A 17,971-nucleotide genomic window follows, 5' to 3' on the forward strand; every position below is an offset into this window, starting at 1 on the left:
CTCGGCATTACCCTTAAATGGGAACATATTTTTTTGAGGGGGTCATAATTCATATTATTAAAATGCAAATGTATTTTCATACATCTCGTATCGTCATGTTTATGCATGCCTAAATATGCTATAGTAATTTACAGAGTTGCCCAAAGCAGCCGAAAACATTTTCTGTAGTCAAAGTTGAGGACGTTACAATTTCTCAAAATAAACAATAATGCATTTCACACGGATTATAGGCTACTGATTACGCACCCCTCCCGCCCCCTAAAGTTACAAATAAAATTGTAAGGGTCGCAGACATTAAGTGATTGGTAAAGCAAAGCAACACAAAATCAGTTCCAATACAAAATACAGTATTTATTATATTTTTAGTGCTTAGAAAAACTCACATAAGTAACTGCGGAAATTCAACCAGCTCATGTTTTTTAAAAAGGAGAACAGCTTATTTTGCGTAACGTTAGGCTACAGAGCGTTTCACTCCGCGTCCTTTCTTTCGAAGCATTTATAAAAAATAACCAGAATTTAAAAAACGTCCCTTCCTTCACCAACGTTAAACATGCATTAGCTACAAAGCATTTCCTATCATTAACTTTGGTAAAAGAGACCACAGTGTGAACCACTTTACCTGAAATTACACATACGCGCTCCGATGCGTTACGACAGGTGTGAACATTTGCAGGCACCAATCCTTTTATTTTTTATAAAGATGGTCATTTAAATACATTTCCAATGACGTCCCATGAAGCGGAGTTGAGCTGCCTAAATAAATAAATACTTTATTCTAGTGCGCTACCACGAGCATAAGATACGAGACCCTACTTGTCTCCACACGGTCTGCGCGTCCCAAACTTCCGCCTGTGGGAGGATCCGCGGTGACGTCATGGCGCTCCCCACCAGAGCGTTTGTGCGTCTCTAGGATCATTCTACTTGAAGCAACGCTACTATTAAAGCTTTAACGTGTTGTTTCATCTCAAACGATTGTGTGAACACACGACTTGAACAGTTAAATATGATTATCGAAATTATACTACAGTGAAATATGAGTTATTATACGCTGTATAACACTTTAAACACATGCTTTACAAATTCGCCTCAACTTCCAGTGATTAAAACTGTTACCTGTTACCGAGAGCGGCCTGTATCGCTAGCAGCAATGTTACTCACCATTATTTTCATGCAAGATGTTATGAGCAGCTGAAACAGATTTGAGCAATTGGATAGTGGCGCGTGCTTCCGTTCAAGATCAGCTGACACAAGCACGCGGTAGAACTAAAGCTTCATTCGGAGCGTATTTTAAAAGTTTATTTTGAAAACACAAAGAACACATTTCAGTCTTATGAGTTGAGAAACGTTTGTGGTGGTCCTCGTTTGATGCATCTTTCCTTCTGAACTGTCATTTCACTACAATGGCACACAACGAGTCAACGGTTGTAGTGAATGGAAGTCAGGTACGTGAAATGCTGAGAACACGTTGTCCTGTGACCTGCATTATGTATTCAACCAGAAGACACCAAACACCACAGTGTGTGTGTTTGTGTGTGTGTTTTTTTGTCAAGTCATGCAGTGTCATATGGGTAAATGTATTTGCTGTGACAACTTTAGTCAAATGTATTAATACAAATATTTATTATAAACTGCTTAAATTGTTGCTGACTGACATAATAACAGTGGTTTCATCCACACAATAGCTGTATGTGAGTTATTAATTGTCACAAACTTATTTTAAATCTCCATCAGTTCAGTACGGTGGCCGAGAAGTGCAAAACAAATCACAATTACAAAAACAAAATAACAAATCCAAAAACACAACGACAATTCAGAAAACAAAATAACAATTCAAAAAACACAACAACAATTCAGAAAACACAACGACAATTCAGAAAACACAACGACAATTCAGAAAACACAACGACAATTCATACAAAACGGAAAAGGTAGGTATATTTTGAGAACGACATACTTATCGCTGATTGGATGAGACACCTGTCAATCAAGCCAGAACCGGAATCACGCAAGCACGAGGGTAGAAAAGCTTTATTCGGGTTTTTTCTTAATGTGTGAACATGTAGGCCTATTGTCCTTACTGCCAGCATGTCCACAATCACGGCATAAGAATGTCCTTCTTCAAAGTAGCGTTTAATGTGTTCCATTTTAGCAAAATTCAAAATTAGATTTCAACAAAGTTGATCACAATTTATTTTTGATTGACAGGTGTCTCATCCAATCAGCGATAAGTATGTCGTTCTCAAAATATACCTACCTTTTCCGTTTTGTATGAATTGTCATTGTGTTTTCTGAATTGTCGTTGTGTTTTCTGAATTGTCGTTGTGTTTTCTGAATTGTCGTTGTGTTTTCTGAATTGTTATTTTGTTTTCTGAATTGTCGTTGTGTTTTTGGATTTGTTATTTTGTTTTTGTAATTGTGATTTGTTTTGCACTTCTCGGCCACCATAGTTCAGTATAAAGTTTAAGAAGTCAATTTCTTGAAAGAACTATAATAAAGTTGTGCAATAATACTCAATTAGTTTCCTCTCTATGTTTCATTGATGCAGGTGTCCTGCATTGGGCATAATTGGGAAGACATTCCAGATTTTCTTGGGGCAAAATATGGAGAAGTAGCAAGAAGATTAGATCTCAGCTTCAACCAACTGAGGTAAGTTATTGTTTGTGGCCAAGTGTAAGTCTTAACAGGCCGTGATATCAGGAGGTCCGCGATGATGGGAGACAGCGATGACAAGCATGGCACCTATTCTGCACATACTAGATAACCATATGGATCTGAGAAGGGAGAGACATCATTTACCCCATAGGTTTTGTAGCAGGAATATGGCCAACATTATTCTCTCTGGAAAGACAGAATCATTATTATAGATAGAATGCCATCATATGTACAACCCGAATTCCGGAAAAGTTGGGACGTTTTTTAAATTTTAATAAAATGAAAACTAAAGGAATTTCAAATCACATGAGCCAATATTTTATTCACAATAGAACATAGATAATGTAGCAAATGTTTAAACTGAGAAATTTTACACTTTTATCCACTTAATTAGCTCATTTAAAATTTAATGCCTGCTACAGGTCTCAAAAAAGTTGGCACGGGGGCAACAAATGGCTAAAAAAGCAAGCAGTTTTAAAAAGATTCAGCTGGGAGAACATCTAGTGATTAATTAAGTTAACTGATATCAGATCTGTAACATGATTAGCTATAAAAGCTTTGTCTTAGAGAAGCAGAGTCTCTCAGAAGTAAAGTTGGGCAGAGGCTCTCCAATCTGTGAAAGACTGCATAAAAAAATTGTGGAAAACTTTAAAAACAATGTTCCTCAACGTCAAATTGCAAAGGCTTTGCAAATCTCATCATCTGCAGTGCATAACATCATCAAAAGATTCAGAGAAACTGGAGAAATCTCTGTGCGTAAGGGACAAGGCCGGAGACCTTTATTGGATGCCCGTGGTCTTCGGGCTCTCAGACGACACTGCATCACTCATCGGCATGATTGTGTCAATGACATTACTAAATTGGCCCAGGAATACTTTCAGAAACCACTGTCGGTAAACACAATCCGCCGTGCCATCAGCAGATGCCAACTAAAGCTCTATCATGCAAAAAGGAAGCCATATGTGAACATGGTCCAGAAGCGCCGTCGTGTCCTGTGGGCCAAGGCTCATTTAAAATGGACTATTTCAAAGTGGAATAGTGTTTTATGGTCAGACGAGTCCAAATTTGACATTCTTGTTGGAAATCACGGACGCCGTGTCCTCCGGGCTAAAGAGGAGGGAGACCTTCCAGCATGTTATCAGCGTTCAGTTCAAAAGCCAGCATCTCTGATGGTATGGGGGTGCATAAGTGCATACGGTATGGGCAGCTTGCATGTTTTGGAAGGCTCTGTGAAAGCTGAAAGGTATATAAAGGTTTTAGAGCAACATATGCTTCCCTCCAAACAACGTCTATTTCAGGGAAGGCCTTGTTTATTTCAGCAGGACAATGCAAAACCACATACTGCAGCTATAACAACAGCATGGCTTCGTCGTAGAAGAGTCCGGGTGCTAACCTGGCCTGCCTGCAGTCCAGATCTTTCACCTATAGAGAACATTTGGCGCATCATTAAACGAAAAATACGTCAAAGACGACCACGAACTCTTCAGCAGCTGGAAATCTATATAAGGCAAGAATGGGACCAAATTCCAACAGCAAAACTCCAGCAACTCATAGCCTCAATGCCCAGACGTCTTCAAACTGTTTTGAAAAGAAAAGGAGATGCTACACCATGGTAAACATGCCCCGTCCCAACTATTTTGAGACCTGTAGCAGAAATCAAAATTGAAATGAGCTCATTTTGTGCATAAAATTGTAAACTTTCTCAGTTTAAACATTTGCTATGTTATCTATGTTCTATTGTGAATAAAATATTGGCTCATGTGATTTGAAAGTCTTTTAGTTTTCATTTTATTAAAATTTAAAAAACGTCCCAACTTTTCCGGAATTCGGGTTGTAGTTTAAGCACACTTTTGCTCTTTAAAAGTGTTGACTGCAGATGTTGGCAATGCACATAAAGGGATTCATATCATATTTCGCTATTAAACATGTAATATTAGTCTCAAATTGGCTTAGAAAGCCCTTGTGTGACGGATGTTTCTATCATGTGAAGGATTCTAGAACGTAAATGATAGGATCTTAACCACAAACAACATCTCTGACTCAATCTAAGTTTCGTGCAAACAGTCACACCTCTGCATTAAGTGCAATTTAATACATGCATTATGTGCATTACGTCGTCGGCCGTGTCATTGAGACATTAGAGAACGGCGGGTACAGTAGCAGCATGCCATGCCGTGGCCAGATAAAAAGCCTGATCAATAAATGTGACATGTTAATGCTGAGCAAATAGAATAAAAGATTCCTTTGACAGGACATGAAGAAGCACCTTGTGGTAGCTGGGGAGGGGGATGCCATTTCAACAGCAGGACTAGCAAAGCTGATCTGACAACTAAAAGAGAGGAGATGATGGTTATAAGGTGCCTTTGTTTCAGACTTCTTTTCTTGACCTGTCAGGCCTTGAAGGACTCTGAATGGGCCTCTTTTTGCCATGTGAAAATTGTCATCTTGAGGCAGTTATCTGTGCTGAAAATGTGGATTCTTCCATTTAATTGATTCGCCTTGCACTGGAGTCTGTCACATTAATAATTGCCAAATCCTGTGCTGCTTCAATGTGTCTCACATAAATGTACGCTTATTGGAGCATTAATATTCCTAATGAGCATTTGTGACTGACGACCTGGATGAGAACTGTAGAACCCAGAACCATCGATATTCAGGTGTAAAAAAAAAACCATATACATATGGACTAATATCATATGCATAAATTATAAAAAGTGCTATACGGAAAGATGTAATTGTTTCTTCAGTCTTCATCAGACATCTAAAGCATGTATTCAGAAAGATAGTGGTTTGTCTTGATGTTTGTTCTTTAATGCAGTGCTCTTTATTGCATCAGTTTCTTCTGTAATATTTCCTAATAGTTTCACCATACGCACAGTAGTGAAATATGCAGCATTGCTACAGATAGAAACGTTTGCACTGTGGTTTATTGCCTTTGCTGAGCCATTATGCTATCATCAAATCATTTATAACTTTTTATGTATAAGATAATTACCAGAATAGTTGGGAACATCGATAGGCTATTAATGGGAATGCTTCTAGAACAATGTCGTGTTCATTGTCTTTTCATAACAAATTTTTTTTAAAAAGTGCAGGATTTGCATTATTGATGTAGTGACGTGCACGCAGAAGAATGAGGTTTCACCACATAGGTTTTAGAATAACACCAGTCTTGTTCACTTATAATCACACTGCCAATAAAGATGATTTTAGGCAACAGGGCTTGTCAGCAGAAAGCCTCCCTCTCTGACATCTGTATGTACATATCAAACACAGAATGCCAAAAAGCCGGCTCTGAAATCATTTTTTTTTACCACTTCAAGGAGCCTTTGAGTAGAACAGAAGGTTCTGTCACTGAAGCTGTTTTGGTCATATGCTTTGTTGGGGTTAGGGTTACATTCAGTGTGAAATTTAATTTATAAAGAGGCATGTGATCAGAATAAAGTGAGAATGTGGCCTACAGTCAGGATCTCTCTGCTTCTTCTGCCATGTTCACACAAAGACCCCACAGTAAGAAGTTAATAGACAGACATCCTGCCCTCTGGCATGAGGACTTAAATATGTGAACATGACAAAGTGATGGAAAGGTTCTTTTGTTGTCCTCAGGGCTGCCACAAGACAATCTGGGTCATCCAGAAATGAACATTTATATGGGATGTGTCACGGTATTTGACTATTCATCTAGATTGACTAGTTTTAGATTCTTAGTTTTTATTCCATTAGATTTTTTTTTTGCAATGGTTTGCAAGGTTAATCCCTATCTGATTAAATTTTTAAAGGGATACTCCACCAAAAAATGAAATTTGTCATAATTTGCTCATTTTTTTCTTCTGTGGAACTAAGATATTTTGAGAAATGTCCAATTTTTTCGTACAGTAGACATTAATGGTCTCCATTGTTATGTGGTTTACAACATTCCTCAAAATGTAATCTTATGTTCCACAGAAGAAAGTCATACATTTTAAGAACAGCATGATGGTAAATAAATTATAATTGAAATTTTTTGAATGGGGTATCCCTTTAATCCATCCTCTTTAAAACATTTCTTCTTCAGACATAAACGTATAGACTGACATCTTTGACCATTGTGTTGCCATAAATGTTTCATTGTACGGTTTGTAAAGTTTGTAAAGATCCTTCTGCATCCTGTTCCTTCAGTTATTTTGAATGATTCGTCCCATTTTAACATCCTCCCATAATTGTGTATGACTGGGTTGAGGTGATCCCAAAAAAATCCCTGTTCTCTTCTTATTTAAAGTTGTTTCAAACTTGCATGACTTTCTTCATTCTGTTGAACACAACAGTATATATTTTATAATGTAAATAGTTTGCAATATATGTATTTTTGAATGAAAATGTACTGCTTTTGTCCATATAATGAAAGTCAATGGGACTCAAAACCAAACCATAAGGAATAGACAATTCAGTTGTATTCCCCAGAGAAAGAAATGCGAGTTTTGTAATGACCTGAGAATTAATGACATAATTTAAGTTCATTTTATGTATGCAAATCTCAGACTGCCTAATTTAAAGAAATGTATCATGAAATATTGTAATGTATAACATTGATGTCTTAAGTGCTACCTGTAAAGATCAGTTAACAAAATCAAAAGTTTGAGTTATTGTTTTGAAAACTTTTATAATGGAAGTTAGTTGTTCAGTAAGAAGACACCGTCGTCATCACAGTGATCTACCACAGCCCAAAACCATGTGCACATATGCAGGCTGTGTTACCTGATGTGAGAGGTGTCAGAGAGAATCTCTGCGAACACGCATGTGAAATCACATTCAGTTTATCAGACCTTTCACGAGGTACCTTTTGTGTGGTTTTAACGTTGAGTTGCTATGAAGGTGAGACGGTACCTTTCTCAAGACTAGCCATGAAAAGGTATTAGACCATAGACAGGAGGAGTAATCCCGGGTCAGAGATTGCTGTCAAAGTGTCCCCTCCAGTGTCCTAGAAATGTGTGTCTTTGTAGGGAGTGGATGGTGAAAGCAAAGGGAATGCTATTGTCTTGTCTGGTCCTGTCCAGATGAGGGCTAAACATGATGGCCCTCAGTCATGTAGAGGAATGAAGCGGCTGTGAATTCCTTCTCCGGTGTCACTTTCTGTCTAGGAGGTCCGACAGGCTGTCTGTCATCAGATTCGGCTTATTACTCCACCTTGCATATGAGCCAACAGCCAAATCAAGGAGAATATATTTCAAAGGGAAACAGTTATAAGTTGTATAAAGCTTGAATGTAAAAGCCAAGCATCCAACAGAATTTAAAATGATGCTCATAACTGCACAGCTGGACTCAAGATCTTGAAATTTGAGTTGACTAGTTATCATCCAATGCATAGGAATTTACGCATTTACTCACGCAAAAACCCGCGCTCACCTGCGTATACATCTTGAAGGCAAATCAAATATGCTAACTTGCATTTTCAAATGGAGCCGCTTTAAATGTAGACAGCCTGTCACAATGAGACGCAAGTAGTCTGATGAAAACAGAACAAAGAAGACAAAGTACGGTGGCTGGGTACATCGAGAAATGAAATGTAACCTTGTATGGACTGTCAGCAATGTCGTTTTATATTCATATCTAAAGCACATTATAGTATTACACTCCAGCTCATGCTTCACTCATCTGTCTCTCTTCATTCGTCACGGGCGAGACTTTGTCTTTCAAGCCCCCGCGCACCAACACCAGAAGGCTCCTGTTAATTGACAAATGAGAGCCTGCGACATGAAGTGCTCCCTCAACATCAGAGCAAGGTGGAGTCTCCTTTTTGATGGGGCTATTATTGGCATAAGCCAGTAAAACGCATTGCTCTTCTCTGAAATGAGAAGTGACAACGGTAGAAGGGCCTGTCACTGTCTTCCGGGTGTGTTCAATCTGCTGCTGTGCCAGTATGTAGATAAAATGTCAGTTAAGAGTATGAAGGAGAAACTGTCGAAATGAAGTCGTCAAATCACTTAGCCCGCAGAGGGTATGGAAATTGATGCTTTTGTGGAAATGAGAATTTTTCATATCTGATCTATCAGGCTTATTTAGCGTTAATATTTGGGAACAGCCCAGACTGTTTGGCTTGCATTAGAAGAGGATGCGGCTTTCCTTTAGCCCTGTCTAGTTTGATAGACAGGCGCAAGTGGCGGAAATGGAATTTATGCATTTTCATTCAGGGTGCCGCTCTTATAAATCAACTATGAAGCAATAAAATCTCGTTTAATTTCTCAGAGCAAATTTGTACCTCTGTGATTGCTTCAAGAGAGGATGAGCTGACAGGCAAAATTGTGAGAATACAGAGAAACCATTTTGGATACATTATAGTTGACATGTTTGTTACTTGCTGCTTTGCTAATGGATAATTTAAATAAATTTAGTGTGTGGCGGTTGTGCGTCTTTGTTCCACTGCAAAGATACAACCCAGTTATGCTGAAGGGAATTATTTTAAGGTCAAAGCAAACATGACTTTAAACGAAAGAGAGAATTTCTTCTTAACCAAAGGGTGGAGTGAGATCTTGACCAAAATCACTGTATTTGTTTTTGGGTCTGATCTCTAAGCCACATCATTATGATTTATGCATTGCTATCTGGAAGTCATCACTTTAAAAGTTCAACTTTAGTGGGGCTAAAGCCGAAATTTGTGTTGTTAATGTCATGTAAATGTTTTAGTCTGACTGAAATCAGACTAGACCCTTTCTTGGCAACGTTGGACTAACAGACCTAGATAATTGTGGATTAAGATGATTGTGGCTCGTCTTCAACCCTCATGTATACACACATTTACACATGTTTCAAAAGGAAAAACAAAACATGTATTTAATCCTTTGATTACCTAAGTCACATGTACTTTGACACCACGATTCAAAAGGCACTGTAGCTTGCATGTAACTTTCTCACTGCCATACCTCCATTCTCATGTGCTATTCACTTTCAGTTATCGTTCATCTTCACAGTTTTTCTGTTTTAGCAGCAGGAAGGCATGCCCTCATCTTGTCTTGGTATTTCCAGCCATTTCTAATGTAGATGGCCTGAACTTGCGGAGCCACACATCCTTGTCCCTTTTGCATGGCAGTTTTTCCTGCTCTTTGTATAAACAGAGCTGTGCTTGATTGCCCCGGGAAGAATAAAATCCAGTTGATGGGCAATATCTCTGCGGCCGCCTGAACGGGCACCATCGTCTGTCCGGCCAACGAGAGGGGAACGTCATCAAGTCCTACCAAATTAGTTTTGAAAAGTTCTTGCGGGCAAATCATGCTTTCTGTATTTTGGTTAGATGACAATCTTGTATCTGATAAAAAACATTTTTCTTCCACATGTTACTGCCAAACCGCAGAAATATGGTATTCATTTAGAGGTCTGTCCTTCTGTCCCGTCTGGATGGCAAAAGTTAAAGCGCAGGTATGAACACCCAGACTGACGCTAGTGTTTGGACTTGAACCGCAGGCTTAAGGACCCGACCCACTAAATGAGAAAAGCTTTCAAGATGCCTATTGGTACTTGTTGTTATGACGAAATATCTCATTTCTAATTCAACTTTCCAGGAACATTCCGTGTTGAGTGGTGGAAAGGTCTCCGCTTTGTCAAACGATCACTAATCACCCTCTGTTTATCTCACAAACCACCTAGATTGTAAATATCAGTTCTGTCTGCTGACTTGTGTACTTTGGTTTTGAAATCATGCTCTCAAGACTGCTGCTGTGACATCTCAAATAAAGGAATGGCTTCATTTTTGTAGATGTTTATTCCCAAAAAAATCTAGTTAAGTATGAAATGATTTTACGTGGCTTTCCAATATCATCTTCACCTATCGGAAATGCCTGTAAATGTTTTGCGGTCTGATGCCAAAAGTCATTCTATTCTGTTCTGCTGTTACGGTGCAACAAAAGAGTCCTGATGGCAAAATAATTATCTTTAAATTATTATCAGCATTTCCATCGGCCAAATATCTGTTTGAATGCGCTGGACGGCCAATCTCAAACCGTCGGTCTTGAATGGAAGGGAACGTCTTTGTTCTCTTTTTGTTCAAATTAAATATATATTGGGTACAGGCGTCATTCTCTCTATAACTGCATCCCTGTTTTATTGTATATCCGAAGACGGATGGTGTGCCTGTGACATAGTGATTTACAGGCCCTCAGTTTTCTGTGGCAGGGCTTTAGAGAGGATAGCTGACATCCAGCCAGCACTTTGGAGGGGTAGAATAAAAGCTGACATTTTATTGGCTTTAAGGAAGAGAGAATAGGAAGGCCGGTCACACGGGAGAATAATAGTTTCTGTACTTTATTTTTCTCAGGCCCTGCCAGCTGTCACCGAGCCCCCCCCAAAAAAACGAAATTTATAGGGTAATATTTAGAGACATGTCAGCGGTAATGACTACAGCTATGATTTCAATTATCACCCACTAAATGTAGCTTAATTCACTGTGTTGGTGAACCTAATGAGTGAGCCTGACATCATTTTTCAAAAACTCGATACCGTGCAATTTTAATATTTTATGTTGACCGTTGGCTTAATTTTCCTCCCTCACGTTTGGCAATCGAGGAAGGCTCTGTCCCTCATGGGCCGTTGTACCGTCAGCATTATGTAGTTCAAAGTCTTCCCAGGGATATATTTTTCCATTGACAGAAATCCAATTAGTTTTAGTACGCAGTCTGGCTGAATAAAAAGGCTCTTAAAATCTACAGTATGTTTCCTTACCGCTTTAGCAGAGCACAAACCCGGTGATGGATTTTTATAGCCTGACCTGATGGGGCCCTGCATGGCAGACATGCCCGACTCCCTTCCTCTGTTTTGACATGTTTAGAAACAAACGAGTTAGACATCATTCTCTCTTCGCTTTGGAAAGAGGTCCGTCAATATCGCTTCGCCTTCAGGTTCTCATTCATGTTGATCGATTATCGTGAAGCTTAATCCACAAGTGGCTTTAACATGCTAATGAAAAAGGATGTTTAACTTGTCGCTGACGTATTTAGTGAAACGCTATTTTCGCTGTGCTGACGCATGGTTGACCTGCGACGAGCAACGGCTGGCATCTGGGCTGCTGGTATGATGTGGGTGCGGAGCTACAGGCCTAACGTTAAATCTGTGTTAGTCCATGGTTCGCTGCCAGTTTACGTCCTTTATCACGCAAAGCCATCTCGCTGATTAATGATGTAAGCAACTTGCAGGCATGGAACTTATTAGTGCTTTGAAGCAAAAAAGAGCCTGCCATACTTTAACTTCCCCCTGGACGTTTCCCAAAGGATAAAAAAGGAGGTTAGTAGTTTGGAAACAGAACAAAGGATTCCCCCTCGGTACTATCCTCTGTGTGCTTGCTCCATGACACTTTGTCTCCCATAGTGTCTCCTAGCGAGCCGGTTCTGAAAAGCGAAGACAGATACGCTGGCTTTATCTTGCCAAGATTTGAAAAGAAGATTGTAGCGCCTTCTTATGTTTTGAAGTTTGGGGGCAGTTCTTCAGCCGGGCGCTGTGATAAATGTTAACGCTGTGTGAATTCGTCCAGCCACCATAAAACACACTATGAACCCTGTCATTAGGAATTTACCCTTCCAAGTGCTCGTCGTTATTAGAAAATATTTGCCGTAACAGTTTGCGGATAGATGCTGCCCAGAATAATAAGTCAGCCTCAGTGTTATGATTTCTGTTAAACAGTGGTGTGCCACCTGGAGAGTGATGAACTAGAGGGTACTATCCAAATCGCTTGCTTTGCAAACGTGTACCATCCCAGTTTTTTTTTCTCTTGGCCAGCATACCAAAACCATACAGGGGTTTAAACAGCTGCTGCAGATTTTGAACACAGCTGCAACACATTTCCCCCACACATTTCAGAGCCGCTTAGAGCTTTTTCACAGCTAAAGCACGTAACAACTATGTGCGTCCTTAAAAAAACAAAACATTGTATGGAAAATAGGCATGTTTATCCTATAGCATTTTTAATAATGGGTGTATCGTATCGGGTGTATCGGGGGCCTTTTTTGTGATCTTGTTACCAGTTAGCAGCTCACATTGTCATTCTTAACACCTGCTGGATTGTTTTTTTCCCTTAAATTATTGATAACAATCTCTGCAAATTATCAGACCTGAATGCTGAATGAATTTGACTTGTTTTATTGCACATACTCTGAAAAGTACCCCCCCCCCCCTTAACTAAACCTTGAAACTATTTAGTGTGGTATTCTTATTAGTTTGTATTTATTTACTTCAACAGTGCACAAAAAAGATCAACATTCCATACAAAAAATGATAAATTGTTTAAATAATTGTAATCCCAAATAATAATAATTTTTTTTTTTATATATATACAGTACAGACCAAAAGTTTGGACACACCTTCTCATTCAAAGAGTTTTCTTTATTTTCATAACTATGAAAATTGTAGAGTCATACTGAAGGCATCAAGGGCTATTTGACCAAGAAGGAGAGTGATGGGGTGCTGCGCCAGATGACCTGGCCTCCACAGTCACCGGACCTGAACCCAATCGAGATGGTTTAGGGGTGAGCTGGACCGCAGACAGAAGGCAAGAGGGCCAACAAGTGCTAAGCATCTCTCGGGGAACTCCTTCAAGACTGTTGGAAGACCATTTCAGGTGACTACCTCTTGAAGCTCATCAAGAGAATGCCAAGAGTGTGCAAAGTAGTAATCAAAGCAAAAGGTGGCTACTTTGAAGAACCTAGAATATGACATATTTTCAGTTGTTTTACACTTTTTTGTTATGTATATAATTCCATATATAATTCCACATGTTAATTCATAGTTTTGATGCCTTCAGTGTGAATCTATAAATTCAGTCAACATGCAACATGATGTTGAGTATATCATCCATTGTGACATGCAAAAAAAAAAATTCTTATAAGATTTAATGTCACTATATCATATCTGTGGCATCTTTGTTTTTTTTGTAGCATACCCACTGCATTTGATTTTTAATTTTTCAGTAGCCAAGAAATATGGCATTGAATAGTATTGATGATGAGCATGAATTTAGAACTCTGGAAAATGGCCATGATCAGCTTTTTTCAGTTTACTGCCTTTTACCTATATACCACATCCTGGTCATGTAAACAGTGTTACAATACCTATGAGGTAAACAGGCATTGTTTACATCTCAGACAGGAGTCTGCTATTATCTGGATATTTGGTGATGTTTAAGGCATTTTCCCCCTTGGCTCTGAGACTGCTTTGCTTTGGTCTTGAGGAAAGAGTTGCCTTTTTGTGTCTGAGCCTGTTGGTCTTCAGAGTCCGTTTTAGAACTGAGAGCGTGAGGAATCAAAATGCCCAACACGGGAGGAGGTGGGATATCCTCATGAGCCTACATTCTCAGACAGACAGCCTAGACTGCCCCTACACCGGCAGTATCCGTCTGATCTGAAGAGAGTTTGCGTCAATAAGATAAAGGGGTTCTGGTGAAATCCCTTTACTGGACCTTCTACAAGAGCTCTCGGTGGCACGGAAGGGATTTCATATACCTGTGACGTAGACAGTCTGTTCCCGTTAGCCCTTTCTTGGCTTGCATATTCATGGATTCTGCCTACTACCCTACATAGTCAGCTGTCTTCAGCATATGAATTATCATGTACCCTCATGAGTGACCAGTTTGTATTTTTACACTTGAAACGTAAACTTGCTACCAAACTTGTAAGCCATGTGTTGTGTGATCGGAGGCCATATTTATTCAAAAGACAAAAGCAGCCCTCTTCTTTGCGAGTAAATCACTCGCATATGTGACTAAATCTTCACTCTGGGCAACTAAGTGATGTCTAATATTAGCCAGTGGCTAAGAAATTCTCAGATTTTACTCGCCAGTGTGTGAGTTGGAGGCTATGTATAAGTTTAGCACATATATTTTCACTTGCGAACACTGACTGAGTGCTTCAGAGTTTGACTCTCCATCAAGCGATCTGTGCTGTTTTTCAGTTCATCTGAATGGATGTGAAATACACCTTTTTCTAGTGACCCCCCTCCCCAAATTTTTTTTTCAAAACTTTACTATAATATAACATAACTTAAATACTGATAAGTATTAACATAAGTAGTAAATAAATTGTGATAAATAAATGAAGAGGTTAAAGTGCCTTGTAGATATTTTATGAGTGAATCTGTTAAAATAGCCTTGGGAGAGACATGAGCTACTCCCACAACTAGGCCTATGCCTACAGTGACAAGTACTTATTATAACAAAGAGAAATAGGAGCAATATGAAAAGCAAAATGCCTAAAGTAGTCTAAAAGACAACAAAGCCAACAAAATAAAGTCTACATTTTGTAATGTATTTGTACATGTTGGCCAGCTAGCTAGCTAGTTAGTCTAATTAGCATTCCCATACCTTTTATTTAAATTTTGTGCAAACATACAGTGGAAAATGACATACTTAAACTTATTTCATTTAATGAATACTAGATTATAGTCTTAGTCATGGTCTTTTTCAAAAGACATTTAGACACTTTTTTTGGTGAATAATGTAATCAATAATGTAACTGGTAATAAAACAACATTACAGAAGCTTATTTCAAAGAAAAGTCAAATTAAATAAGCAGTTAACTCAAGCAAAAACATTCCATGGTGTCAGTGTTGCCAGTTTAGATGTTCTAAAAAGGCTATTTTAAACATGCTACATAAACATCACAGGCTAATACACAGTCATTAAGGAGTGATTTTTATCTCTATATTGATATTTTTTTCTGCTCCTCTTCTTTGTCGCTTCCTGCCTTGTGCCCCTGATCATTTTCTTTTTCCACTCATTTTTTTATTTATTTATACTTTTAAGAGCACAGAAATGGCAAAACTATTTTAACTGGGTGTGCCATGCATAATTAATGCATTATGGTGATGTATTATATTTACATCATGATGCAGAAAGTCTTAAGATTTGACAACATGTCATGTTGAACCAATTTAATGATATTTTGTTTCAATTTTATTCTAACATTTATCTTAATCAATTTGATGGTGATCGATCAGTACTAAAATTGTTAACTGTCAGAAATTATTTTACTTAATATATGGGTGTTGGAGTGCACGATGGTCACAAGGGCACGAGGGCGCACCGCCTGCAGCGCCCCCCAGTCATTTTGCGCCCTAGGCAACTGCCTATGTCTCCTATGCCATGGGTCGGCCTGGTGTAAACGATATTCTTTGTTGTATTTTCCTGTCAAAATAACAGTGTTCCTTTTGGAATTCTTCAGCTTTTAAGAACTGCTGGGTTTTCTGGTAGTGGGTGGAGCTAATGCGCAAATGACAATCTCATTGGCTGGCGCTCTCCTATTATCCCTGTTTTTATTTCAGCAAATCAGTTTGAGCACAAAACCGGATTAATATTCATGAATCCAGCAGCTAATTAATCCTTACAAATACTTGGTGTGTTTTATAGTTCTTATTAGTAGAATTTTTATCCTTATCCTGTCAGTATATAAAATAATAATAATATTTATATTATTATTTTTAAACAGAAACACTGAATGACCAAAAAAGCACCACCACCAGTCCACTTAAAATCTTCAGTTAAAATGACTAATATGCATTCAAACATGGTTATCAAGTTTATTTCTAATTACTAAAGTTCTATTATTAAATAATACTTGATTATTATAATGCTTGACTGACCGATGTTAAGAGTGTACTTTCAGATATTTAAAAAACTGTGCCATTTTACAAACATTTTATATAAATATCTTTCTCTCTATTAGTCTGGTGAGTAAACTAAAAAATGTACTACCCAATGGCAATTCAGTTGACAGGGTGTTTGTAGAAGGTTGAAAAATCCTTTAAATCCTTAAAAATAAAATGTTTAATAAATTTGAGTTGATTAAAATATTAAGCAAGTATTGCCTTCCATCAAATCCATCTCAACTACAATATTGTGTACGCTTATTTATGAGTATTACAGTAATATATGCAGTCAGTGCCTTTTGAGGTGTTTAAGGTTATCAGCTGTTTATATATTTGCTTATTCATATATTTATTGACTCTTTTAATTTGTATTTTTTAATTTATTTAGTTTTTTTTTTTTTTTTTTTGGAAAGAACCACCGTACAATCATATAGTCCTTTTTAAGCCTTTTTTTTTTAAAGGAAAAGCAAAGTTCTATGTAAGAATGTTCATAAGTGCAATTCTTGAATCATTCTGAATGAACTGACTTTTTGGAATCTGGACCCTGGGTCATATTTTCTTTTACCTTTAAGATCTGCTTATTCAGTAGATGTATCAGCCATCAAACAGCGGTTTAGGCAAAAGAAAGCTTTACCTCCTTTTGTTTGAACTGGGCTTCTGGGCTCTGAGCCCTCGATAAGACCATGCTGAGGACATTATGGCTTCAAAGCTAGTCCACTCAGTGTACAGAATTGTGTGCTTTGAGCTGTTTGCAGTGCGATTGCCCTGTTTCACACCACACCATGTCAGTGTGTTAGAAAGATCAGTACAAGTTGTTCCTGCTTTTCTCGAGTCATTTGGAAAGTTTGATTAAGTGTGCAAAATGAAGAAGAGTAGAGTGTAGTTGCATCTTGATTTTTCACGCAGGCCATTACTGCCTGGAAATAAGTCGTGACGTACATCACTAGGTTGTTTTGTGAAGTTACACACCATCTTTGTCCAGCCTGCTGGAGATATAAATGACATGTTCTCTCTCTATAGAATCGTAGTCACAACTGGTTGGTGGTGTGTTGCAAATGTGGATCCTTCGACAGGCCATGCAGGCAGTTTAAATTAATTATTAGCTTTATAGCAGCCCCTCAGGCCGTGCTGAGGCAGCTGAGCCCTACAGGGGGCTAATCCCGCCCTGCTTTACAGAAAATCAATGCTGGCCTTTGGTGTTGGCATGCCATCCGGGTAGGGGGACACATGTCAGATAACTCCTGATTTTTTCATGAGGTGTGTTTTGAAGTTGTAAAACCAATGGGAGGTAGCTGGAGGTGCTAAAAATGAAAAGAATATCCGGAAGCTACGAAAGGACGGCCAGATTTCTTATGAGGGTGTGACAAGTATTAATGAAACACGCAGAATGAATAAAATAAAAATGGAGTTTTGCTTGATCTATGGGAGATTGGAAGTGGCACGGAGTTGGATGATGCTATATTGAGTCAACATTACAATATTAAGTTTCTTTTATGTTACACTTTGACTTTGTTTCATTTCTCACAACTTACAACCTCTTATTTAATGTGTTTGGAGTATATCTGTACTTTTATCTCTGAATCATTTATTAGGAAGTAGACAGTCTTTTCTTTTCAACAGCTAGAGGTTACTGTTGGATGAATTGATAGTGCCATTTTACAGTTGCTAAAGTAACTGTCTGAAATGATAATGCATTTCATAATGTGTGCATTGCATTACCGCT

The 17,971-nt window shown here is 38.4% G+C and overlaps 1 protein-coding gene and 1 long non-coding RNA gene across 2 annotated transcripts in view; both read left to right on the forward strand.

Moving 5' to 3' along the window:
- The first annotated feature begins 908 nt into the window (after positions 1–908).
- LOC132157603 (leucine-rich melanocyte differentiation-associated protein-like) overlaps positions 909–17,971 on the forward strand; it is a 201,311-nt gene continuing 184,248 nt past the window's right edge. The window contains exons 1-2 of the mRNA XM_059566955.1: positions 909–1,442; positions 2,546–2,646. Of these exons, the coding sequence (XP_059422938.1) occupies positions 1,401–1,442; positions 2,546–2,646 (143 nt within the window). The 5' untranslated portion in view covers positions 909–1,400. The remainder of the gene's footprint in view (positions 1,443–2,545; positions 2,647–17,971) is intronic.
- LOC132156600 (uncharacterized) lies at positions 9,975–10,369 on the forward strand. The gene is made up of 2 exons (XR_009437476.1): positions 9,975–10,041; positions 10,185–10,369. It is a non-coding gene; the product is annotated as an uncharacterized LOC132156600 (long non-coding RNA).

Source organism: Carassius carassius, chromosome 14 (genome assembly GCF_963082965.1).
Source record: "Carassius carassius chromosome 14, fCarCar2.1, whole genome shotgun sequence".
NCBI lineage: Eukaryota > Metazoa > Chordata > Actinopteri > Cypriniformes > Cyprinidae > Carassius > Carassius carassius.